At 38.1% G+C, this 27,609-nt stretch overlaps 1 protein-coding gene across 4 annotated transcripts; it reads left to right on the top strand.

Moving 5' to 3' along the window:
• TfAP-2 (transcription factor AP-2) lies at positions 1–25,793 on the top strand. Of its 4 annotated transcripts, none has more exons than XM_090180895.1 (7): positions 1–695; positions 2,414–2,971; positions 18,851–18,914; positions 19,029–19,233; positions 23,525–23,643; positions 23,717–23,858; positions 24,882–25,793. In XM_090180895.1, the coding sequence occupies exons 1-7, from the start codon at positions 432–434 to the stop codon at positions 25,186–25,188; spliced, it is 1,659 nt and encodes a 552-aa protein (XP_090037021.1). In that variant the 5' UTR covers positions 1–431; the 3' UTR covers positions 25,189–25,793. The 4 variants fall into 4 exon arrangements, with proteins under 4 accessions (XP_090037021.1, XP_090037020.1, XP_090037025.1 ...); XM_090180894.1 differs by having other exon boundaries at positions 4–695; positions 2,414–2,983; XM_090180899.1 differs by lacking the exon at positions 1–695 and adding an exon at positions 1,541–1,644 and having other exon boundaries at positions 2,414–2,983.
• The last annotated feature ends 1,816 nt before the right edge of the window (positions 25,794–27,609 follow it).

The raw sequence follows: 27,609 nt of genomic DNA, 5'->3' as shown, positions 1-27,609 counted from the left end.
GGCAGTTTTACGTCCCAAACTCGCCCTCGTGACGTAGTCGCATACCAAAAAGTTTTAGGTAGGAGAGTTTTTGGCACCGTGAAGAGCACCTAAGTAGCTGGTTTTTACCACGTCGTTTTCCAACGTACGCGCCCGCGGATTTTTGGCGCGCTAGTAGAAAATTTGCAGCGCGTGCGAGAGAAAAATTCGGCTGCTAGCGCCGTTTCCGAGTCGCGCGCTGTAGGCCAAAGACGCGAAAATATATATTCAGCCAGCGGCGACGAATCGAGACGCGTTTTTCCCGCGTTATGGTGTACGTAAATATTGTCCGGGCAAAACTAGTATGGAGACGTTTTTGGCCCTAAGCCTATTCGGACAAACGACGTAGTTAGGGAAAATAACGCGTTTAAAATATTTCTTTTATTAAGAGTTAAACAATTTGAGAGAAAAAAATGGCTCAATTGAGTCCGATTCCCCAATCGGATGGCGGTGGTAATAATAATAATAATGGTAGCTCTTCGGTGGTGGCCTCGGGCAACGGACAAGCGGGGAATGCCCCGGGCGCTACGGGCTCCTCGTTGAAGCGCAAGGTGGAGGATAGCGAAGAAGTGGTCGTCGGCGGGCAGGTTGATTTGTCTCCGGGCGACGCATCGACTAAAATCGGGGTGGTGGACTCCGAAATGCCTTCGGCGTTTGAACTCATCGACACAACCGAGGTTTGCATGCGATCTCTCTTATTGAATTTATTCATTATGACGGAGTTCTCCTCTTTTTTCGCGTCTCATTTAATTCGCCTTCGAGTAATTTTTGGTGAACGAAACTTCGTCGAAAGCAAAGGGGGGTGGGTTGGAGAGGGGAGGGGCCTTGAACCCCCGTCCCATCCCCATCTGCCTAATCTAGCTTTAATTGGTTTGGGGAGGGATTGTCCATATATACGCGATGCGCTAGTAATGTTGTTTTCTCCCATTTGTCTCGAACTAATGGATAATTTTTAATTTCTGGCGGGCATTTTTACATTTCTAATAATATATACGTAGCGAATCGTATAGGTTTATTTTTGCAAATTACTATTTGAAGGGGTTAAGATTTTTGTGGCGAACAAATATCAGGTATATCTCGCATTTCGTGCGCCAGGGGCTGATTCACCTCGATACCCGGGATATGATATCGCTAACCCCCATCAAATGGAATAATTTTACAATAATTATTAATTTTTATCACGGAAAACTTTTCTAAGAATCACCGTAGGCGTTTTTAATTTCCGAGTGCGTATTGGTTTGACGAAATTACAAGAATATTATATTTTCTGTAGGTTCGCCGTCACTTCTGGCGATATTATTTATTATTTCATGGGAAATAGATTCCGGGTAGATCCCAATAATTCACGTTTTAAAAAGCATCCTCCGAAATGAACATTTTCATTCTTATGTTCGGAGGGCTTCTTGGAAAACCGCGGGAAACTTTTAAAACTCACGCGTTGATTACAGCTTGAATAATAGCCGTAATAAAATCGTTTAAAAAGTTAAGTTTGTTTTAAAAAGGGAAACTTTATTTTGCCTCTCAGTATGAGTTTCCATTTCGGTGAGTCGCCATCGGAATGCTCTCCAGCTAAAAAGTAAAAACGAAATTTAGAAAAAAATGCATTCTTTCAAATCTTGCCAAAAGGTTAGACTTTTTTGAACATATATCGGTTAATTCTTCGTCATGTTTTCAAGAGGGTGGAAGCGAGTCTTTAATATAGACATTTTAGTATAATTTAAATTTAAATATAATTAAATTAAATCCTTTGGACGACTGTTTCGATGGTACGGTTGTCGTTGTATATTGGGTCATAATCGACGGGCTCGGACATTGGTCAAAATTGCGTAGAAAATTTGGGTAAAAATCCAGAAATCCACAATCCAAGGATTTCCTTCACATTGACTAATATTTAAAATCCCATAGCTTTAAATGCAAATGTCCAACCCCTCGGTCATAATTCCCGCGTTGCGATCCAGCGCGTGTGACTGATGACATGGATACGCCCTCTTGTAGCCAAAGGTTGTAGGTCCTCTTCTCTCGTGACGTAGTCCTGGAAATAGTGGGGGGTACTCGGACCCGTCACCGGAGGGCTGGTTTCGATTGTTGTCTTCTGGGTGAAAGGGAAATCCCGAGAAACGAGGGCCAGAGGGGACCCGCGAACGCCGTTTTAGTAGGCCGCAATCGCCCGTTGTCGTTCGGTCATGGGGAAACGACGGAACCAGAGACCCTTCGGCGATCGCCAGCAACAAGTACGACTTCGTTACCGATTACGTTTGTCATTCGCGATTTCTCTATTGACATTCCGGCTCTCGAAGCCCATTGTTTTAAGTTAATTAAGATGTCCCCCGGTCATATTTTTGCCGTTTCCCTTCGAAGGTATATTAATTGATTGTTTTTTGCGTCTTCCTCTTAGGATCGGCGTGACTTAGTGACGAGTCACGCGGCGGGACTGGGTCCCATTACCAGCATCGGTTCCACCGGTACCTTCAGCTCGGCTCCGCGTTTGACGCACACGCCGACGTCGGCCGATTTCCAGCCACCATATTTCCCCCCGCCGTACAATCTACCGCAGCAACAGTTGGACTATCACTCTCACGTGAACGCGGCTGACCCGTACTCGCACCTGAACAGTTTAGCGCAACACCCTCAACAGTACCACCAATTGCACCCGCCGCCGCAAAGACACAATGTCCTCGGAGGGCGGCGGGAGGATGACGCGACGGCCGCGGCGCTCCACTTGCAGGCCACGGCCGGAATGCACCCTGGACTGTCCGGCTCGGTCTACGGCGACTCGACGGGCCGCAGAGGAGGTGACGCCGCGGCGGCTGCGGCGGCGTACGCGGCGGCGGCGGCCGGTGTCCGCAGGCCGGACGTGCTCATGCACGGAGGAGCCCACCACGGACTCACCGAACAAGACTTGCTCAACTTACACAGCGCCGCCGGAAACTTGCCCAGTCTGGATGACGGACAGGTCAGTTACTTGGTACTGTTTCATTTTATATACCACTCTCTATGTTTTCTATTTGTCTTTCGTAATTTCGTTGTCTCGTCTATAACTGTTTAAAAGATATTATTTAAAAATGTCCTTGGAATTATTAGAACGTCATTTGTATTTTAGTCTGGAAACGTTCGATGAAAGAGGCTCATTTATTTCGCTGGTTTAGATAGATAACTAGTTTTGCATACGAAATGACATACTTGACAGGTCGGTGAGGTCATATACACGATTATATATATAGATAGTTAATGGATCCCGTGGTTACCGCCCGCTTAATTATTTACACCTTCAATGTCGTTATCAGGCCCGTATAGGGGGGGGGGGGGGCGCCAGGGGTTGCTCAGCGACCCCAAATGTATACTTGGGCACCCCCAACACGACCGACCCAAAATTAAATTATTGCTCAACTACCAACTAATATCATATACCGTCGGTTACCTGTATTTTTAATAAATTTTTCTGTTTTCAACGAAGTTAAAATTCATAATTTAAAAAATAACAAAATAAAGCCAATTTCGGTTTATTTACTAATTTTAGAAGTGAGAGTTAAAAATTAAGATTTTCAGTATCAAGACATTGGCGGCCCACAAAAGAATTGACCCCCCCCCCGAGTTCTGGTGGCTGGTTACGGGCCCGTTCGTTATTTTTGAAAAGGAACGTTTTATTTTGATCATTATTCACTATCGTATTCTTAAAAACAAATTTATTTCAACCGTAAATAAAAGCCGCGATCATTTACAATTCGAATCCATCTTTCGAACCCTGTCATTTCTTCGTACCATCGCGATACCTCTTCCGTTCTCCCAGAGTTGAAAGATGTTTCTCTCTAAATAATTTCCTCCCCCCTTCCAATTCCCTATATGTATATAACGTGAAAGGTAGCCGTTGTGTTTATAAAATATATATTAAAAGTATTTTTCTTTGGGTACATTCGCGGGCACTTGGCGCGTAATTCTTCGGGGGTTGGTTTACCCCACAGCGGAGCCAGGGGGTTATAACAGGTTTTAGCCCGGAGCCATTTCAAGGCCGAAAACAGAGATTATAGAGTTTTGGGAAAATTTGACCCCTCCCCTCTCCCCTGCTTTTACAAAACAAAGTTCCAAAAAGCTCTCCCTCATCCAACCAAAAATAAAAAAATAGGCCCGTGGAAACATCTTGACCGAAGATAGCGTTTATTCGAGCATCTGCCGTTCCCCTCCGCGAAGTAGCGGTAGTTATTTTTTCCCCTTTCGTCTAACCTTTTTATGTCACGCGTTTTCTTAATGTTATACCCGCGTGGAGTCGTGGGGTCACTTGGTAGTTCACGAAATGGCGTGGAAGGTAGATAATTATTAGATTTAATGGTATCTACTAACACCGTCTTAGGTTAATGGTTATTTTGTCTAGTCCCAGTTTGTTTGTACCTCCTTGTTTGGCATCGTGACCACGTACTTTTCGTTTCGAGTGATGCGATTTTCGGCCGAATTGTTTATAAAATTTGGGGTAAATTGTTTAGTTTTGCTTTATTAAAACTCTTTTTACGCGGATAACAATGAAAAGTAGTTAGTTTTGACTGAATATCAGATAAGGCTTTTGCCACGATCTACGGTGAACGTGCATTTATGCACCAATTTTCCCTCGTTTAAGATTTCATTTAAATTTCGGTAAACACTAATATTTGTTTAAGTAACGACAGAACGTTCGAATTTACAACTTCACAATGCGCCACACCCGTATTCTCGCTCTTGACTACAGCTGGTAATAACCCTACTTGACTTTGTAACTTATACCCGAAAACTATAATAGATCCCCAATTTCCGATTATCCCAAAAACCGAATGGGATTCTATTTCTTCCAATTTCCGATTATCCCAAAAACCGAATGGGATTCTATTTCTTCCAATTTCCGCTTATCCCAAAAACAATGGGGTTGTATTTCTTCCAATTATCTCTTATCCAAAAACATATAGGGTTCTATTTATCCCAATTTCCGTTTATCCCAAAAACATACATGGGTTCTATTTATCCAAATTTCCGGTTATCCCAAAAACATATAGGGGCTCTATTTCTTATAATTTCTGCTTATCCCAAAAACATATAGGGGTTCTATTTCTTCCAATTTCTGCTTATCCCAAAAACATATAGGGGTTCTATTTCTTCCAATTTCTGCTTATCCCAAAAACATATAGGGGTTCTATTTCTTCCAATTTCTTCTTATCCCAAAACATATAGGGGTTCTATTTCTTCAAATTTCTGCTTATCCCAAAAACATATAGGGGTTCTATTTATCCTAATTTCCGTTTATCCCAAAAACATATAGGGGTTATATTTCTTCCAATTTCCGCTTATCCCCAAAACAATGGGGTTGTATTTCTTCCAATTATCTCTTATCCTAAAACATATAGGGTTATATTTATCCCAATTTCCGTTTATCTCAAAAACATACCGGGGTTCTATTTTTTCCAATTTCGGCTTATCCCAAAAACATACAGGGGCTCTATTTCTTCCAATTTCTGCTTATCCCAAAAACATATAGGGGTTATTTTTATCCTAATTTCTGCTTATCCAAAAACATGCAGGGGTACTATTTCTTCCAACTAGCACTTTCTCTAATGGCCTCTAATCCAAAAAAAAAAACAAAACAAAAGGGGTTCCAATCCGATTTTTCCAAAATATTTTTGAGGCCTATTTAAAGTTTTTGTAGGGTCATCGGAAAATTTAATTAAGATTACATTATTCTAGTGTTATTAGTCTTAAACTTTCTATTTTAAAATGTAAATTTAGATAATCAAGACTCTTGTTATCTAAATGTTGTGGGTAGGCTAGAGCCACAAAGAACTCGACAAAGGATCAATTGGTTCTGGTTGTTGGTGGTCAAAATGGGAATAAAAAGAGTTAATTGTACGAAATACTTGTTCACCCAATGAGGCAGTAACCTACCATTTCAGCGATCTCGAGTAATAAACAAATCAGGTTAAAGTAAGGTTTACGAAATCCTTAAATTAACGATTTAACTTAGTTAATGCAGAGGAATTAATAAGTTAAAACTAGAATAAAAGAGATGGGATACTTCATGACTAAAATTCAATAAACTCTTGAGTTTATTGTTAAATGGCTTGAAAAGGAAATAATTATAAAAAATTTATTAAATGTAGTAATGAAGTATCCCGTCTCTTTTCTAATTTTAACTTTTCGTTAAAACCACGGCTATTCAAGAAATTTAAAATTTCAGATCACAAAGAGAATTAACAATTTTTAGAAATAATTTAAATCGAGGGGTCGGACATTTACCAAAATCCCGTACACTTTTGGCTAAAATCGCCAAATCTTTTAACTCACTCTATGGTAAATTAACATTGAAATCCCAAAATCCCTTCAAAAAGTAATGATAAAATCGCCAAAATCTCTACGAAATCCCGTACAAAATATGGGCAAGTGTCCGATCCCTCGATTTAAATAATGCCATTGTGAAAGACAAATTAGCCGAAGTGTGATAACAATTTTGAACTAAACCAAAAAATGTCAATTTCAAAACAGTATTTCGAATTTCTACCTGTATAGATGGCAAACGTGTCGTATGTTATTGACTTCTAATGGCCTATAGTACACCTTATCATTTTCGACTTTTCAAAACAAAGAAATGAAATGTTTTTTTTATACTGATTACATCTATCAGCAAATCCAAGCTACTTATTTACCAGATGTAAAAATGGCCAATTAAAACCGTATTTTTGTCATATCTGAAAACAAAATTAAGTGTCTCGGCATTAAACTTATTTAATGTTTTAAAACTAAGCTACATCCGAAGAGGTAGTCACTATTTAAACGTTTCCTACAATTTTCTGTGATTGTTAGTGATTTTTCAAAATATTTCGGTGATTTCCAGTGATTTTCTTAAGTTATTTCTCGTGATGTAACAACAATTTTAACGTTTGATTACTTAAGTTGGAGGTTCCCAAAAGGTGTCCCGCGGAACCCCAGGGGTCACAGGGGTTCCGAGAATTCGCAGCGCGGCCATCTTCATAAAAACTTGTTAAGGTTAACGGTAATAGTTAGTGTAGGGAGCTGTTGGCTCGCGTGGCATGAAGGGCTTGTAACCACCCTCCTACGCATTGTAACCGGGCCACCTGAATTAAAGGCTTTAAAAGTCGCTCGATGACTTAGGCCTAAGGTGGTGCCTTGGGTATTAGCCTAGCTGATTATTATTATTATTATTATTATTTGTGTCAAGAGTCTTTTAAGATAAGTAAAAAAATTAGTTGGTGTTCCGCCAGAATTAGGTGTATAATTTAGGGTTCCATAGCAAAATAATTTGGAAAACGGCTGACTTCAGTGACTACCTCCTCGGCTACACCCCGTGACTACACTTTCTCAAAAAAATGAACACCATCACGTTAAAATTGCGAGCTTTATCTGTTTTAGTCATCTTATTTTTTCCCTCTCCGTTTGCCATGAATGAGGGTGTTATATAATGTATATCTGGTATCACGCTTTGTATGTTTGAAGAAAGCGGGTGATCATATCTGTGACGGAGGTGAAATCTCTGGCGGCAACAACGCGTGTTTCTCTTCACCTACTAAGGTGTGAATCAACTCTTTACCGAGGATATCACCTCCGTCATTAAAGAGATCCGTCCGCGTAAAAACCCCCTACGCATCCATCCCTTCATCTCTCTTTAGCCAGTCTCCCGCCACTGGTCAGTAGGTCATTTGCAGCACGCGCGTCTAAAAGAAAACCCTACCAGTACCTCCCGACACACTTTGTAAATAAATCTTTAAGAAAAGGGCAAATATAAATAGAAGTAGGAAGAGATATTAAGGCGTAGTTCTGTAAACGCTACGTTTAGTATTGTTTTAAATTATCCGGACTGATACCTGATAATCTCATTAATAATTGTTATTCGAGTTGAACAATAGCTTCAATTTGATGGCTGAGGGATTTTTATATATTGTCCGTAGGGCTACACGAGCCGTTTGTGGTCAACCAGGCGTGGATAATAAAATATATAACTTCATTCGCCTTCGATTTGGGAAATCCATGCCGAGTTGACAGTTTAACATAAGGCGGGAGATACAGTTGAGTCTGCGAACCCGGATTTTTCACCCTTTAGTTTAGTTGACAGTTTACTATCAGGCTGGAGATCGAGTAAAGTCTGTGATCCCTGCTTTTCACTAACGCGGCTTAGTTGATAGTTAACTATAAACAGGGTTCATACAGACCTGGAAAACCTGGAAATATCAGGGTTTTAGATTGTCGACCGAAAAGTCTGGGAAATATCAGGGTTTTAGATTGTCGACCGAAAAGTCTGGGAAATATCAGGGTTTTAGATTGTCGACCGAAAAGTCAGGGAAATATCAGGGATTTTCCCATTTTTTAGTACAAATCAGAGAAATCGGTTAATTTTATGCGAGTTCAAATAGTTTGCCCTATTGAGTACCAATTTATGTATTTTACCTTTTCGCACAAATAATACTTATAATACATCTTTTATATGATAACATTTAACCAATTTAGCTTAAATGACAATCATGCAATGAATTGCTCTGTAAACAGGGTTGCCACGGTACCTGGAATTCCTGGAAAAGTCAGGGAATTTGAATATGGGTTTAAAAATCGGGGACAAGTCAGGGAAGTATAAAAAGTAGTCTAAAAATCAGGGAAAAGTCAGGGAATTATAAAACTTAGTCTAAAATCAGGGAAATGTCAGGGAATTTAATTTCGGTTGCAAATAGGAAACTTTTTCTAAAATATAGGTGGTTAAAAAATACAAAATCTTGGCACAAAATAAGTCAGGGAAAATTTCCGGATATGGTCAGGGTATTTGATGGTGAAAAAACTGGCAACCGTGGTAAATCTTAGTGATAATTGCGGTTATCTTGCACCTGAAAAAAATCAGGGAATTATCCGCGGGAAAATTTGGAAATATCAGGGGGGAATTGTGGTGCCAATAGTTGTATGAACCCTGTATAAAGATAAAGTACAGTCTGCGAACCCGTCTTTTTCACCCATTTTCCCAACACCGCCTAGTTGGCAATTGACCGTAAGGCAGTGGTCGTGTAAAGTAACCCTTCCTCGATACTAGTCGGCAATCTGTCGTCCGCTACCACTCCAATTACTGCGGATTGATTTCCTAGATATAAGTCAAATTTTAAGTTATTTTTCTCTTCGAAACTGGCAAACAGGGAGGTGAAGACATTTTGTACCGCGAAAATGTTCTTAGAAACTTGATTGGTCTGGAGCCCATCGGAAGCGATTCTCTCTCACTCGCTACTAGCTCGAGGGCAACAACTTATTCGGAATGTAGTTCTATCTTCTTTTTATAGTAGAGATAGTTCGTATCGTCCGCGGACGTCTGTTCCGAGATGGCCAAAAACGGGATATTTTTAACGATATTCGACAGAAGTTGAAATTTAACTCTCCCCCCTTCCGCTAGACGGCGCTGTTTTAATCTTACATTGTCCTTCCGTCAAAACACGCGTCTTAATTAGTATTTTTCTTAATTAATAACCAATTTTTTGCCTCCCTCTCTTGTTCGTCTTGACAAACCAGATTTCAAATGTGTTTTTTTTCACGAACTGGTCCTTTTATTTTTAAATAATTACGAATATTCAATGTCAAGGGGAATACGCTCTTATCAGTTATTGAACTTCCTCTAATTTACGAGAGTTACTTTGTGTTAACTGACTGTTAAAAACTTGTCGGCCAGAAATTATTCCCCCCCCCCCCCAACATATGACCAGTATATTTAAATTTGATTTATTACAGGGTTGTCATAGGTCGTGGAACACAGGGTAATTGAAAATAGTTATAATATGAAAAGCTCAGGAAATTTTGAAAATAGTTCTAATAGGGAAAGCTCAGGAAATTTTTTAAAAAGTTAACTTATGGTTTTAAACTTTGCAATATTTAAACTTTTTTGGTTAAAACATAACTTGAAGAGTCACCTTTAAACTAATAGTTGAAGTAAGTTTATTTATTTCTAATTAAAGAAAAACGAAGTTAAAATTATGTAATTATCTAATTTTGGCGTTAAAATGGTTAGAGGAAAACTTCTAAAAAAGGTTAGGGGAAAACTCGAGGGAAAACTTCTAAAAATGGTTAGGGGAAAATTTCGAAAAATGGTTAGGGGAAAATTTCGAAAAATGGTTAGGGGAAAATTTCGAAAAATGGTTAGGGGAAAATTTCGAAAAATGGTTAGGGGAAAATTTCGAAAAATGGTTGGGGGAAAATTTCGAAAAATGGTTAGGGGAAAATTTCGAAAAATGGTTGGGGGAAAATTTCGAAAAATGGTTAGGGGAAAATTTCGAAAAATGGTTAGGGGAAAATTTCGAAAAATGGTTGGGGGGAAAATTTCGAACAATGGTTAGGGGAAAACCTGTTAAAATTATTAGGGAAAAACCCTTTAAAGGGGTCAGGGAAAAATTTGTAAAAATGCTCAGGGAAAATGGAATCTTAAAATATTGTGACAAAGCAATCCGTCAATGTTTAGGCGTTATATAATTTGCATAACCCTTACTTATATTGTAATTGGCTTTGGTAGATAATATAAAGTGTGCTGCTCTCCTAATTCGAAAACTCGTTTTTTTTGGCGTCGTCGAATGGTCGGTACTGTCGCCGAATTAAATTCAGGTGATCGTACATTGGTGATGGACGAATGTATTAAATTATCTTTTTAATCAAAAACTATGTATGGGAGGAGGACAACCCGGTTTTTGTGTTTAGCGGGGGGGGGGGGGGGGAGAGAACCTGTCCGAACATCCTGTCATGTTCCATCGTGGTGACAATTTTTAGTGTAATGCTCCTAAACCAAGTAGTTCACCCCCAAATTATCTAACACCAACTCTTTATATCTCCAAGTTTATCATGAAAGTGTAGTCCAGCTGAATATAGTTTTTGGTGAAGTGTCACAGTTTATAAATACTTCTATTCAGTGTTCCGAAGTGGTAAATGTCAGGTGTGGCAAAAAGTGGTAAATACGGACATGGCGAATAATACTTTTACTGGCTAATGTGGCAAATAATAAAATAATAATAATAATAATAATAATCAGCTAGGCTAATACCCAAGGCACCACCTTAGGCCTAAGTCATCATGCGACTTTTGAAGCCCTTAATTCAGGTGGCCGGGTTACAATGCGTAGGAGGGTGGTGGCAAGCCCTGCATGCCACGAGATCGAGCCAACAGCTCCCTACACTAACTATTACCGTTAACCTAGACAAGTTTTTATGGAAGGGGAAACCGAAGAACTCGGGGGAAAACCCCTTAAACCAGTGGGGAGAGAACTTGCAAACTCAACGCAGAAGGAGTTGTTCCGAGTTTTCACCCAGTGCCACAAGCTGGGATCGAACCCGGCTCCTCTTGCTGCGAGGCGAAAGTGCTAACCACTCCGCCACCCCAAACAAACAAACCAAAGAAAAAATATATTTATGCTATTTTAGACAAATATACTGGATTAGTTGCCAGGGTTTGGGCTAGAATCTCAAATATAGCCCAATCTAGTTATTTCTTTTGGCTATTTTTCAACGATTTCCCAAAGTTTGAATTCGTCATCTTTAGCGCGTTTTTAAGAAATGTTTAAACTGTTGAATTTACAATATTAAATACTTTTGATGATAATAAACGTTTGTGAAATAAACTTGTAATTATTTATTTAGTTCATTTAAATGCATTTACTGATTATTAGTCACTATTTGCCACTTTTTGCCACTGAAATGAACTTTATTCTAAAAAAGTTACATTTAGGTAATACTGCTTCTATTTAAAGAGTTATAGCTTATAATTAGAGTTGTTAATTTTCCGGAAAATTTTCCGAATTGCGAAACATTTTCCGCAATTCAGAATAGAAAATTAAAAATTAATTACTTTTTAAGGGTTTTTAATTTTTTTAACTTATTATCGATATAAAATGTCTAATAACAGTAAACTACAAAACATTAATAGTGTTACATTGTTAATCAGATTTAAGCTAGTGTAGAGGTTTAGTTTTACTTTTAGATACGAAAAAATTGGCGAAAAAAATCCGCTTTATTTGAATTTGCAAACACTATTAAACTAATCATGGAATGAAAACTTTTTTTAATTTTTTTTCGGAAAAATACGGAACATTTTCCGGTAAAACGTCCTCGGTCATTTTCCGTACAATATTCCGACTTACAACACTAGTTACTTCTAATATTATTTAAAATCATTCCAATATTCACAATTGACCAAAGAAAATTTTAGGTATCCAAAAACGCCTTAGCGTAATTAAATATTTGAATATTAATTAATATTAGAAGTATATAATATCATTTTACGAAATAAGTATCCTTTTCCCAGTTGATTCAAGAAATTTGGTTATCGCAAAAAATATCTAAGCTTAAGGAAATATTTGAATATTAATATCAGAGGTATATAATATCATTTACGAAATAAGTATCCTCTCCCATTTAACCCAAGATAATTCGGGTATCCCGAAGCATTTAAGCTTATATTAATGTTTGAGCAATATTTAATATCATTAGTATATAGTATATCCATTACTTGAGAAGTAACGATATTGGATGTAAAAATTAACCACGAGGTAGTTTCCAATTGCCAAGTTTCAATAACATTACCGCCATCTATCGGTTTCTAAAATTTAGCACTGGATAAGGCAGCGCGTTCTTAAAAAGTACCATATTGGTCAATTGCGATAAACGTCGCTTGATGACTTAGGCTTAAGGTGGTGCCTACCTGATTATGATTATAAAAGCGCGTGTCAGTTTGTTAAAACTATTAAAGTTGGCTGTACTTGTGGTATTTGAAAATATCTGAACATTATTGAAACTGGTGAATTGATTGGATTTTCCCGCCAAAACTGAAGCTATACGTTACAACATTAACAGTATAGGGAATCCGATACTTCTATCTATCTACTTCTGTAAATATGGAAAACGCGGGTGTTTCATTTGTTATACAAAGCTTTCAATTTTACGAATTTATCTTACAAGGAGACTACCCGAGGTGTTACACACCGATTTCGTTCAAACTCGGGGGATTGGTAGACCTTCATGTTACTTGAAAAATCCTAAAGGGATTTTATTCAATGGGCAACGGGTTTGCCATGGCAACGAAAAATGTTTTTGACAACATAAAATTAAAATTTTCCCATTGAAAATAACATGGGATTTTGACCGATTTCCCTGCAGTGCTTCCACTTGGATAATCTCATTTCTCCCTCTGTCGGTTCTAATAAATCCCTTTTTATCCCTTTCACAAATTTTTGAACTAAAACAATAAGATTTTTAATTTTTAGGCCTAATATAAAGAATCAAATTCTTAAAAATATTTTAAAATCTATGACACACTTCCGAATCCCAGTTAATTTCATTCTTGGATTCCAATAAAGGTAGAGTCGCGGTATTTGAAGTACTAGACCAAAATATTTCTAGGGAAAATTATTAAAATTCCCAAAATCCTTTATTTTCGAAAAATCCCTTAATTTTCCCTTTTTCCCTCTCTTCCAAAATAAAATCCCTTTTAGGTTGGAAAATCCCTAAAAAGGGATAAAATCCCCCAAAGTGGAAGCACTGTTTCCCTGTGAATTGTTTTTTAAAAATTGATCAAAATGTGATCAATTTTGATTTTTTTCGTAAATTTTATAAATTTTTTATAAATTTGGTATTTTTTTTTTCAATTTTGTAAAATCCCATGTTATTTTCAATGGGAAAATTTACATTTTATGTTGTCAAAAACATTTTTCGTTGCCATGGCAAATCCGTTGCCCATTGAATAAAATCCCTTAAGGATTTTTTAAGTAACACGAAGGTCTACCAATCCCCCAAGTTTGAACAAAATCGGTGTGTAACACATCGGGTAGTCTCCTTGTTAGTGTACTTGAAAACCAAAAAAAACGAGCTCAGAACAGTCATTATTATTGTTGAACTTGAAGTACAAGCCGAGGGGCTGATCACTCCGCGTAATCGGTGGACAGAGCCGTACCTTTGACTGTACTAATGGGATTACGCGTAATGTTTGAAGTCCCTGCCTTTGGCAGTGCTAATATAAGCGTAATCCGGTGTACAGACTTTCTAAAAGTGGTTAGCCCCTCGGTACAAGCATGGAAGAAATACTTCTTCCATGGTACAAGCATCGCGTAACGTGAAAGGTTTGGGTTCGAATATTTGATGAAGACGGGAAAGCATCAGTCTGGGTGGTACGATTTTCATTATCGGAGAGGTCAACTGGGTTCTTAAATATTTTCGCCGTTTAAATGAGCCGAAAGCACGCGCGCCAAAAAACTCATTTCTCGTGAAATGGAGGGGGTCCTACTATTTTCCTTTTTTGTGAGGTTTTAGGTTTGAGCTTCGGCTATCCGCTGGTAATGAAATAACCCGCGCCGAGTAAAAGAAGGCTTAGGAGCTCCCGCGTGTTGGAAAAACAAGTTTAGCCAGGAAAATTACTCGCATGACGGTCAAAAACAGGTGTGTCCCGTTCTCCATACCCCTATCTGCGCCGCTCGCTCATCTTTCGCGCCTCTTTTTCGCCAATTTCACGAAATCCCATCTTCGCGAAAAGGGAAGTTCACGGAAGGAGATCATACGTTCAATTAGAATGAGAGGCTTAATACGTTTCAAATTACCTATCTAATCTTTTCTGTATATTTCCAAACTATATAATATCATATTATAACGTTATGATATCATTGTAAATTTCTTCATCTACATTACCGTGACACCTACTGGCAATAATAAACTTAAAGGAAAAGTCCACGTTGGGTAAAACTTGGGTCTATTTGAAAGATCATGTTTAAATATACTCAAAAATATCAGTCGTAAAATTGTATCTTTTTTTAATGACGAGAAATTAATTTTTAAACGAGCGAAATTTACCCGCCAAGCGAGCTGCTATTTTCTTTCGCCTTCCCTCCGCAGACCGCACGCGGAGCAAGCGCGTGCAGGGAACAGTGGGCTGTTATAGCGCGAACAGCGCGTGATTAAAGTCCTAAAACGTCACCGCGAAACAAAATGGCAGATCGCTTGGACTTTTCCTTTAACCATATAATTTTACTTCAAATACTTCTTAGCCCCATAGTTGTATTTAAAAATATTCTGAACGACGTTACACTTAACCAAATAAGTTTATTTAAAATATCTGAACTACACTACACTCAACCACATAATTGTATTTAAAATATTCCTTGGCGACACAACACTTAACCAAATATTTTCATTTAAAGTAACTCTTTATATTTGCATAAATATACTTAAATAAATTAATCACATTATACCTAAAGAAATATTTCAATTAAGAAAAACTCGGTTTAAACACTATTCTAGTTTAAAAAATAATTCCCATCCTTATTCTCAATTTTGTCTTTAAACACTGTCCTAGATATATCCGTGTTAGTATTAAAAAAAGAGGGAAAAATATCCTATCAATTGAGGTTACTTATAAATCCCACCACCGAACGACCAATTTGGTGTCTTTCTCATCCTATTTTCGTATAATAATAATACGTACATGGTCGTAATTACTCCTATGAAATAATACGCGAATCGCTCCCATCCTTAGAAAAACAAACCATCTGTATGTTTTAATAGGGTAATCGTGCAATCAAAAACCAATTATTAATATCCCATTAAACAAAGTTGGAAGAGAAGAATCGGTGTTATTTTTTTTTTCATCTTATTTTGAACCGCCCAGTTTTTATTTTAAGTCTCGTCCCACGAAAACCCATCCCAAGAAACACCAATTTCTTGTAAAATGGGTCAATCCTTTTATATGCCGCGTCTATTTGAAGTGTACCGCCACCTCGCGATAGCTCCTTCACACTCTACACCCAAAATTTATAAAGTATATAAGGTAATAATAAAAAAAACTCTTTAATAACACTTGGGGGAAAAACTCCTCCCCGGTTAATTCTTAAAATCCTGGTTATCTTATTTTAACTTAGAGAATGGGATGATGAGGGGGGGGGCGTAAAGTAGTTTTAAAATGGGCCCCCTTTCAATAAAGTTTTACTACGTCGAAGCTTTTATCGTGGAAATAGAAAAACCTCGTACGATAAATCGCCCTTGGGCTAATCCGGGATTGAATAAAAACTTTACCGCTATAAATACACCTGTGTATACCCAAACAGACGGCCTATTTAAAAATTACTTAAAAATTACTTGAATAACGGCTCTCGGTCAATTTGTAAATTACATTGTAATTAATTTAATATCCCTTTCTTGACATTTTTTGGACTATTCATTACCTTGTTAATATTGTAGTAAAAAAAATTTAAGGTAAATTTATACCGTTGGCAGGGTTCCTAAAATTCGGAAATGGTCCTCTAAAATTCTATAATTTTATCATATTCGGCTTAAACCTGACTGATTTACACAGCAACAAGAAATATATTTAATTTGTAATTTTTATCGTAATGCAATGATCCTCGGGAAAATTGAAACAACAGTGTTTCTTTTCTGATACGTATTTCTATATTTTAACCCAATAAAACTCATTTAAATTAGTAATTTATTCCTATAATTATCTTATAATTTTGAAATTTCTGTCCAATATTTCCTACATATTTTTAAGCAGTATTTGCTTGGAGACCCGCGTTGGTTGAAGTAAAAAAAAACGCTTAATCTTTGCCACCCAAGACTAGGCTTTCCTCAACCATTTTCCCCAAATCCCCGAGCTATTTTTCGGGGGTGGAGTACCTTAATATACATCCCATATTTTTTTTGAACGCGTTGTCTTCCGTCAACATTGGGTTCTCGAACCCCGTGGTAGATGGTAGAAGGGAGTCGACGCGCGGGCGTTGCGGCGCGCCGGGAACACCGCCGTCGGCAAGGCCGCGCCGCGAACGTCGACTGCCGCCGTGAGTGGCTCGCCGCACCTCGCAGTCTGAGCCGCTCGTTTTCCCTATTTGACCGCGGGCGTCCAAGGCTTCGCCGAAGAGAGAGAGAGAGAGAGAGAGAGAGAGCCCGCGAGGGGGGATTTCCCGGCATCCTTTTGGCGGATAAATGCGCCCGAGGAGGCGGAGGAACTGTGGAATGCGGGCTGGGATGGGGACGCTGCGGAGCGTGGAGAGGGGCGTGGGAGGGAGATCTCCGCGTCCTGCTGGAATGCTCCGGGCGTCTTCGTCGTTATTCCTCCGGTATTTTTAAGCAGACGTATGGCCGCGGGCATGCCCTCCGTCGAGGCTGACTCGGCTCGTTTCCATGGTTACCGTTTCTCCGCATCCTTATCGCGTCTTCCCGATCGAAAAAGGTGGGGGGGAGGCGCCTTGTAGCTGATTTTCATCTTTTTTTCTTCCTCTTCTCCGGCATCCGTGGCTGGCGCGTCTCTCTGATCTCCCTCCTCCCTGTCCTTGAGATGAGGCGTGGCCGACCCAATCTCTTTATTAATCAAAACCTTTTTCTCAGAATCTCTACCCCCCCCCCCCCTCGGATATCCGCGACTCTTTGTATTGTATCGAATGTTGGTGTTCGTTTATCGATTGCGTGGCGACATTTTTGCAAACGCCAACGAGAAAACTTTCGGGCTCTTTTTTTTTGTCGGCGAAAATGAGATCGTGGGAATACACACGGGTTTTACGCATTTTTTATTATTATTTTTGTTTTTACGCACCGATTTTTGTTAACTTAGGCTTAGAAGAATCGAATAACGTATTTAGGCGATTTTAAAATAAAAAACTTCCCGATTTCGACGTATAAACGTGCTCGATAATTTTTATCAAAATTAAATAACCCGTTTCGTAGTTCCAGTTTATACTAATTAATATTTTGGTTAGCTGGTTAGTGTGTAATGACGTGGCAGATTATCTCTGAAAAGTTATAGATTAAGCGTTTGACCCTTCATACATTTAGAAATAGTAAATAAATCAAATAGTTGAGAAGCGCGAGTTAAATTACTAAATTAGTTATTATAGTGACCTTAGTTACATTTTTCACATTTAATTAACTTTAAATAGACGCGATAATATTTAAAACTTGACAAGGTGACACGGCGGTAAAATATCGTCCATCGAAAACTGCCTGCCGTCTGGAAAGGCGCATGTTTCGTATAATAATAAGCTAAGCTAATACCCAAGACACCATCATAGGCCCAAGTCATCTAGCGACTTTTAATGCCCTAAACAGATGGCCGGGTTACAATGCGAAGGAGGGTGGTGGCAAGCCCTTCGTGCCACACGAACCAACAGCTCCTATACACTCACTATTACCCTTAACCTCAACAAGGTTTTATGGAAAGGGCAAACAAAACATCTGGGGGGAAAACCCCTTTAACCAGTGAGGAGAGCACTGGGGTTCCAATTTTCACACGTCCCAAAATCGAATTGCACGAGTTGTCCCACATTCACAAATTTTGCGTAGTGTGATTTCAGAAATCAAACTGATTTTGAGATTTTAGAGCGCAATTTTTTGTGATTTCTGGCTTTTTAGGCCAGATTTTGGGGTTAATGGTTTAAAAATAGCTAAAATTTTCTTGCGCGTATAATATACTAAAAATTAAAGACAATGAATTGGTTTCGTGAGTGTTGATAATGGTACCATGAAGGTTACAGAAACCTGGATCGAGTTTTTTAGAATTATTTTTTTTTTGAAACGCTCGCGCACAAGACCAATTCGTTGTCTTCAATTTTTATTGTACCAGATTTTGGGATTTTCAAGTAGATTTCTAGAATCACTTTTCTCTAAAGTGTACGGGATTTTTCGGAAAGTCGGACCCTTCGGAATTACATTAGCAGCGTAGTTAGATGGATCCATTTAAAAGTATATAATATATTTCGAGATATCTAGTTCTCAACTATTTAGTGTTAAAATGTGTTCGTTTTATGTCGTTCGAGTGCTTTGTCCGTGGCTTACGAAAGTAAACGCGCGAACTAACGTCGAGTCTTTGGTTTGTCTTTTGGCTTTAGGGTGGAAACGTGGATGACGCGTCGGGCCTGTTCAATACGGATCACAACAGCGTCATACGGAAAGGTAACAACCAGAACCGAGTGGTCCGCCTGGTGTGGACGCGAGAGGACGTGGCGGACACTTCTTGCTCGCCTATAGATAACGCTAACGTCTTTGGTCTGGTCCCTCCTCACGCAGGCATCAAGTCGCGCAACAGCGAGAACCACAAGGAGATGGTCATCACGGGCGTCACGTCCCCCACGGACGTCTTCTGCTCCGTTCCTGGTCGACTCTCTCTCCTCAGCTCCACGTCCAAGTACAAAGTGACGGTCGGCGAAGTACAGAGACGCCTGTCTCCTCCCGAATGCCTCAACGCTTCGCTTTTAGGCGGGGTCCTAAGGAGGTACTGTTCTTCGTTTCTCACTTATCAAATCTGTCCAACACTTTCCCTTCGTCGTCACCTAGGAGCCACAAACACGACACCCCACACAAGGAAAACGCAACCCGTCAAAAGTCGTGCATTTTCGTGTGTACGTTTTTCATTGGCTAGACGCTTTAGCGCCTGCTGCCGTTGGAAGGGGAAAATACGGAAATTGTCTTTCCACCCTCCCGTAAATTTTTCAGAGTAAATGCTCGTCCAATGAAATTTGTACATATCACTGCGTTAGCGTGTTTAAAGGCTAGCTGCGTTCTCCTTGTGTTTGTTGCTCTTTTATTTAAATTTTTCTAAGGAGCCAATGAGATACGGGTTCGATTTGATTGATTTTTAAAGGGAGGCGCGTACTGGCAGACCGTGAGGTGGTTGGATCGACAGGATTAGTTTCAACCTAGTAATTATCCCTTAGCATAAATAAAAACATTCTTGTATCTACTAAGGAAAGGTGAATAATTTTGTAACTATAGTCACGAAATATCGAAGGCCGTTATTATTACTTAAACACAAAACCAAGACACGCGCCAACCTTGGATTCCCATTATATCGTTTAATCAAAAATTATTTTTAAATTCGACGAATTCTTGTCTACGCTTAATACAGGGTGTTTCAAAAGCTTATGCAAAAATTTTAAGGAGTTGTAGGCAGGGTCGGCAATTTTTTGATTTTTTTTAAAAAATCAAATAAATCGATTTTTTTTATTTAAATCAGATTTTTATTGATTTTTTGATTTTAATTAAAATTTCAAAGTTTTATATAATTAAGTATCATAATTTTACCTAAAACCACTATGTTTTAATTTTTAAAGACTTAATCTATATATATATGTATAATGAATTTATTAAATTTAAGCTAATAATCATATAGAAGTTTTTATTTTTTAAAACCTATTTTGGTACTTTACAAAAAAAAATCGGCAGAATCTCCACCCATAGGTAGAATCCAATGCAACATTAGGGGGAAGTACAAGAAAGATTATATTTAAACCTAAATTATAGCAATTGGCCAGGTTTTTCTTTTTCAAAAATACTATATAAAAATTGATTTTAATCAACGATTTTTTTTGAAAAAAATCATTGATTAAAATCTCGATTTAAATCGTGATTTAAATCAAGTTGATTTAAATCGGCCAACCCTGGTTGTAGGGGGTGAGTTGAGAAGTATGCCTGTTTTTCCCCATTTTCCTTCGATGAGTTAAAAGAGCGCCAGAGAGCTTCAAAGCGTGGCCTACTATCCTCTGGAAGTAGGCTGCAACAAGCGCCAAACCAAGCAGCGGGGAAATGCGAACATTAGGGTTTGGGTTCGTGTGATAGGTAAAAAAGGACTTTGTAAACAAATCGTGTTAACCAGCGTAAAAAAGTAAACTTAAATAGTATTTTAAATCCCTGCTGCTTGGTTTTGCACTCGTTGTAGCCTACTTCCAGGGGCAAGTAGGCCACACTTTAAAGCTATCTGGCACTCTTTTAACTCATCGTAGGAAAATGGGGGTAAAACAGGCATACTTCTCAACTCACCCCGAACAACCCTTTACAATGTTTGCATAAACTTTTGAAACACCCTGTATTATAAGTTTGTTTATACATCACGCGAAATTTCCATTAACAAGTTCGAAACATTTCTGCCTAATTAAACGATTCTAAACTAACTTTGCATTGTACGATCACGTTTATAATTTTACCTTGGAAAAGCCGGAATAGTTTGTCTAAAATTTCTAACGGGGAACCGTTGAGAAAAACCTACAAAGGAAATAATGAAGTAAATAAAAGTTAAGTTAGGGGATAAATTTTAATACGCCAATATCATTTTGAGAAATGGAAATGTTAGGCTCCCATTACCATTATGGCGATATGTCGTCCAGTAGTAACCGAGGAATACAGCGCGGCCGTAGAGAGAAGCGGGGTAGTAAGAACGAGACCCCTCGAGCCTCTTTTTCTCGACATGTAATCCGTGTATCCGAACCGGTAACATCCCAAACACTGCCATTATACATTTGATGGTGGAGGTAGCTATCAATCCCGCGATTCTGGGACCAGAGGGGGTTGGCAATCGGTACGTGACGGTATCGTAAGATGCCACCGCTCCATCCAGGACGTCTCCAAAAATCCTACTTTTTATCTGAACGTGGACTTTACCACCTCTCCCCCTTTAACCGTAACTGTCATTTGACGTAATATACTACCCCACCGAAAATACTTGCCCTTCAAAATATCCCCCCCTCTCAGAGGGTTTTTTTTTTACTGCAGTCCAATTTTCCCCTCCCAGGCCCGGGGCTAAATTCCAAACCATCTCACCTGCCCCGTAACTGCGCAATATTTTTTTACGTAATTTCTTTTAGGAGGGGCCATGGGGGGGGGGGCAAGGGGGTGATGGTATAAGCGACTATGGCCCAGGACTATTTTTTTTGGTTAGGGGGGGTTGGTACTAAAAATCTCCGAAAAGAGCTCGCGAGAGATACCCTAGAGTTGAATAATGAGGTTTAAAATGTTGTCTGGATGCATTAATTATCATAATCTGGCGTTGTAATTAGCCCCCAATACGCTTCTAATTATAGCTTCACAGCTTTGTCATCCCCCTCGTCTGAATGGACACCGCGCGGTTCTACGGTGTTACCCATTTTCGGGGGCTTTATTAGATTGTTATTTTATTCTGTATGTTGGATTTCCATTAATGGCTTTTTCTCTAGACCCGTCGTCGAATTTAGTTTCTGCTAAAATACCATTTAAGGTTTTACCTCCACCAATAGCAGTTAAATATTCACGTATAATCTAAGAAAGGACAACGTTCTATAAAATAATTTAAACCAAAGATATCATTAGCCATTTGCTTAGCTAAACTTTGAATTGGGCTGGTTGAAATATCATGATTGTTAATTGTCAATTTTAGTAAAAAATAAACTATTATTTAAAAGCCATTTTTATATTAGAATATTTCCCTTTCAAAGGTTGCAACTGAGCATAGAATTAAAGTCAACCACGTATTATTTGAAAGCTATTTCTCAGAGTTTTGGCCATATCTAAGGTTGCCATTAAGTATAGAATTAAAGTCAATTGAGTATTATTTCAAAGCTATTTCTCTATTAGAATTTTGGCCATTTCTAAGTTTGAAACTGAGCGTAGAATTAAAGTCAGTTGAGTATTATTTCAAAGCTATTTCTCTATTAGAATTTTGGCCATTTCTAAGTTTGAAACTGAGCATACAATTAAAGTAAACTGGGGGTTATTTTTCCGTTAGCTTTTTTTCTATTTCTACGAAAGTTCCTTAGAAAATTTCCAAAAGTCGTCCCTTATCGAACGTCCTATATTAAACCCTTATCATTCCTTGACTTCTGACTTTTTTTTCTTGGGAAGCATTTGGTATATACCTTTAGCTTACACGTTATTACAATCTGGTTCTATTTTGCTGATTGGATCTTGGTAAAGTTCATGTTTGAAACTTTTTATGGAAGTTCGTACTCCCCTTTAATAGTTTCTGGAAGGGGGCATCCACCTAGTGATACTTTCCGGAATCGTTTTGTCAATTTATTTTGAAACCAACTTTAAAATATCTTGCCAAAGTTTTTTCCATAAACACTTGTAGAGGTTAACGGTAATAGTAAGTGTAGGAAGCTGTTGGCTAGCGTGGCATGAAGGACTGGCCACCACCCTCCTACGCCTTGTAACCCGGCCACCTGTTCAAAGGCAATAAAAGTCGCTAGATGATTTGGGCCTAAGGCAGGGTGACCAGACTTCCTATATCTCCTATATTTTTATTGCCAGCCTATAAATTCCTTTATTTTCACCTATTTTCCTATAATTTCACGGTCTTTTGAAAATGAAAGAACGTTTTTGTACGTGTCATAGAACATTTAGTGAAAACACTTCCCCTTTCGAACAAAATCTTGAACTGTACGGGCTTTTTAAATCCGCTAAGTGAACCAATAATGCGAGAAAGCAGTGTACAAAAAATTATCAATATTCTAGGTGATTCGAGTCAAAGTATTCAGATATGCAATAATTACCTTATTATTTTTTCCTATTTTTTCTATTTAGTGCCCTATATTTTCCTATAATTCGCCTATTTTATTTCCTATATTTTCCTATTAGTGTCCTATATTTTCCTATTTAGTGTCCTATATTTTCCTATAATTCGCCTATTTAGTGTATTTTTTCCTATAATTCGCCTATTTAGTTTCCTATTTTTTCTATAAAACTTTTCCCTGGTCACCCTGGCCTAATGTGTTGCGATAAACACGTTCCTAACGATACCTTATATTTCTTTGCAGAGCGAAATCTAAGAATGGTGGCCGATCACTACGCGAGAAATTAGAAAAAATTGGTCTGAATTTACCCGCTGGGCGACGGAAAGCGGCTAACGTGACCCTTCTAACGTCTTTAGTGGAAGGTACGTATTCCAAAAAATATATTTCTCATTTAATTTTGCGGTAGCTAACATTTGGATGGTCTCTTGTTGTCAGGCGAAGCGATACATTTAGCCAGGGACTTTGGTTACGTGTGCGAGACGGAATTCCCAGCCAGACAAGTGTCCGAGTACTTATGCCGAACTCACAGTGACCCGTCGGAGCTTTACAGGCGGAAGGAAATCGTTCTAGCGACGAAGTAAGTTATTTTCAATGTTACATTGTTTTGGTCTTTCTGGTGGTCGTGAGATTGTTGTACCACGTTTATTGCGTAAGTTATTATTGGTTCGTATAAGTATGTCAGTTACCTATATTAAACTGCTTCTGAGAGCTTTTTCAATAATGACCGCACAATTTTGCTGGACCTTATATAGGGTTGCCACGTTACTTGGAAAAGTCGGGGAAATTTAAAATGGGTCTAGGAGTATAGCAAATTTAAAAATGGGTCTAAGAGTATAGCAAATTTAAAAATGGGTCTAAGAGTATAGCAAATTTAAAAATGGGTCTAAGAGTATAGCAAATTTAAAATGGGTCTAAGAGTATAGCAAATTTAAAATGGGTCTAAGAGTATAGCAAATTTAAAATGGGTCTAAGAGTATAGCAAATTTAAAATGGGTCTAAGAGTATAGCAAATTTAAAATGGGTCTAAGAGTATAGCAAATTTAAAATGGGTCTAAGAGTATAGCAAATTTAAAGTGGGTCTAAGAGTATAGGGAATTTAAAATGGGTCTAAGAGTATAGCAAATTTAAAATGGGTCTAAGAGTATAGCAAATTTAAAATGGTTCTTAGAGTATAGCAAATTTAAAATGGTTCTTAGAGTATAGCAAATTTAAAATGGTTCTTAGAGTATAGCAAATTTAAAATGGTTCTTAGAGTATAGCAAATTTAAAATAGGTCTAAAAGTCGGGGAAATTTAAAAATTAGTCTAAAAGTCTGGGAATTTAATTTGCTTTCGAATAGAAAACGTTTAATAAAATAAAAAGTTAAAAATTTGCAAATTTCGGCATTAAAGAAGTCAATATAGCAAGCCGGGGAATTGAATCTGAAAAATCTATGAAAACCCGGTGAAACATTTGTCTCCTCGTTAGAGGTTTTGTATGACGTCAATTCCACGTCATTCCACAGATAGCTCTCAGTAATTAGTTCGACTAACTGACACGCTTATGTTATAACATAAGCGCAAGTAGCAAAAGTTGATCGTTACTGTCTTCCCCTTAAAAGGCAAGTGGTCAAAGAGTTCGTGGACATGTTGAACCAGGACCGTTCCCCGCTGTGTAACACCCGGCCGCAACTGATTCTGGAGCCGAACATCCAGCGTCATTTGACGCACTTTTCGCTCATCACGCACGGGTTCGGCAGCCCCGCCATCGTGGCCGCTCTGACCGCGCTCCAGAACTTCCTGAACGAGTCGCTCAAGTACCTGGAGAAGCAGCTCACCAATTACCAGAGCCCGCCCGGGGGTGGCGCCCACGTCGTCAGCAATATGGGTTCCAACGTCGAACCCAAGAAAGAGGACGCCAAGAAATAGATTTCGCCATTGAGGGAATATACTGTACATAGCGAATTCCCAATTGGCACCTCGACGCGTGTGTGACTGAATTAAACTAACGACTCTCGTCCGCTGCGAAACAAAATGGTTTAAAGGCCCACGGCTTAAGTTGGTTCTTCATTTCGAGAGAAAGACGCTGTTACTTATTTTAATTCGGGGAAATCGGTTGATCCAAAACGCGAAAAGAAGCCGATTTTTCCAGCGAATGTGCTCAATTTATTTTCGAAAGAACATTTTTTTCCGAAGACAGTATTTAACTTCACAAGCCATGACATTGAAGGGACGGTGTTCACCAAACGCGATGGTAGCGCCGGGTTGTTGTCGCGTGATAACCCAATCCTCCCTTATATCAAAACTAACAAAATACTCTTAACTTTCCGCGTTCTTAGCGTATCAACGCGGTTATATTGATAAAAAACCTGTAATATAATATAGGCCTATCGTCCATTTGCCGCGAAAATCCGGGTGTATGTTTTGTTTTGGGAAGATTTTACGTATAAAAGTGGATACATCTCCGTTGCTTGGGGCTACGCTAATGAAACCAAGGCTTAATCTTTGCCTAATTAGTAAAGCCTTGGTGAAACCGAGTCTTAATCAATGAAGCCTTGGCCTAATATTTAGTCAAACCGAGGCTTGTTCAATGAAGCCTGGCTTAATCTAAGGCTAAACCGAGGCTGTAATCAATAGCGAAGCAGAGACGTAGTCGCTCGAGAAGCCTTGGCTTAGTCTCTTATGAAACTTAGGGCTAAAGATCTGGCGGAAAATAAGGCTTAAGATCTGGTGAAATCGAGGCTAAATATCTGGCGGAAATAAGGCTTAAGATCTGGCGCAAAAAAATCTAGTGAAACCTTGGCTTTATTCGCGTAACCCCTCTAGACGGATAACACGCCATAATTTATTAAAATCCCAATCAATTATGTCCATTGGTGGTTAATTATATGAGGGGTTATTTTGTTAATCTTATTTTTGGTCGGACGTATTATCAAATTTCTTCGGAAATGTTGACTTTTGTTTTTATTTGCAATAACGATTAACGAAAATGTTTATCGAATTAGAAGAAATCAAATTAAACGATAATATTATTTAAAATATTGATAAATTTAAAATTGAACACGTTCCTCCTCGCTCATTATGTCGTAATTACGCCTTTTAAAATAACTGTTTTTCGCTACTCCAGAAATTTGCTCACACGAACTTTATTTGACTCGTTCCCTTCCCGATTAAATCAAGAATTAACATTGACAATATCAGATTCTAATTTTAAAAGAGAGACAAAAAATATTTTATTCGTCAATCATTATTAAGACTAGTGTTCAATTCGGATACTGATGAGAATTTATTGTACACACATTTTTAAAAAGAACACGAAAAAATCATAATTTTAACGGTGCCACAATTTATCATCGTCATTTGAACAATGAATTATATATATACAATTTCAAAGGGACATTGTAATATTGCCAATAACAGAAACAAATACTTAAATGTGCGTGTCAAATTTTACAAAAAAAAATATATAAATATATATATAAAAAAACCTAAAACTGATCTTCCTATATCTTTAAACTTTTCATTCCTAGATTCTTAGGAATTGTAATAATTCGCCGAATTTTGACTATTTCCACAATTAGAGAGGTTATTATAATACTATTATAAATTGCACTGAAATAGTTTTTTCCCGGATTTTTAACTATAAATAAATATAGTTAGTAAAACTATATTCTTCTCGTCTTTGTAGGAAATTTAAAAGAAAAAAATGCTACATAATGTGAATCACGTAATTTAAGTACTAAGAAACTTTTCGAAAGAAAACAAAATGGCCGATATTTCGTATGATAAATATTACCTCACGGTACCTCAGGTCAAGCTTATGCCACTTTAGGATTTCCCGCGTTTTACTATATATTAAAAAATGTATAATATTTCTTACTTTATATTATTTTTCACTCACTCCCAGATAATAAGGAAAACGCGTTCACGGTAGTATTTATTTCAATTAGTTTTACTAAGTGTCGCGGTTCATTATCATCTGGTTCAAATATTCATTCTTTCTAACTAGTCCTTAATTTCCCTCGTTCAAATCTGCCTGAAAAAAAAACCACGTGAAAGACGAGCGTTCAATTTTACCGGCAAACTCAAACGGCCATGACTCACTCGCGCCATCTGTTGCAACAAACGGACAAAACTAGTTTGTTTCAGCAGATGTAGCTTTAATAAAACCAAAATTTACGTTTAAAAATAACGTCTTTCAAGCTGGTTAATGTGGTTTTTTCCCTCTTAACTTTAACAATGGTTGTTTTAAGTTAACTAACGTCTGTAAAAAAATAAACGTATGATGAGACTTCTTCCTCCTTTTAAAATCGAAAATTTTATTTCGTTGCGAGTGACATTTTGCTCATT

The sequence above is a fragment of the Leiobunum rupestre genome, chromosome 7 (assembly GCF_980474605.1).
Source record: "Leiobunum rupestre chromosome 7, qqLeiRupe1.1.hap1, whole genome shotgun sequence".
Lineage (NCBI taxonomy): Eukaryota > Metazoa > Arthropoda > Arachnida > Opiliones > Sclerosomatidae > Leiobunum > Leiobunum rupestre.
Note: the sequence above shows the minus strand (reverse complement) of the source record. Positions and strands in the feature narration are given on the sequence as shown.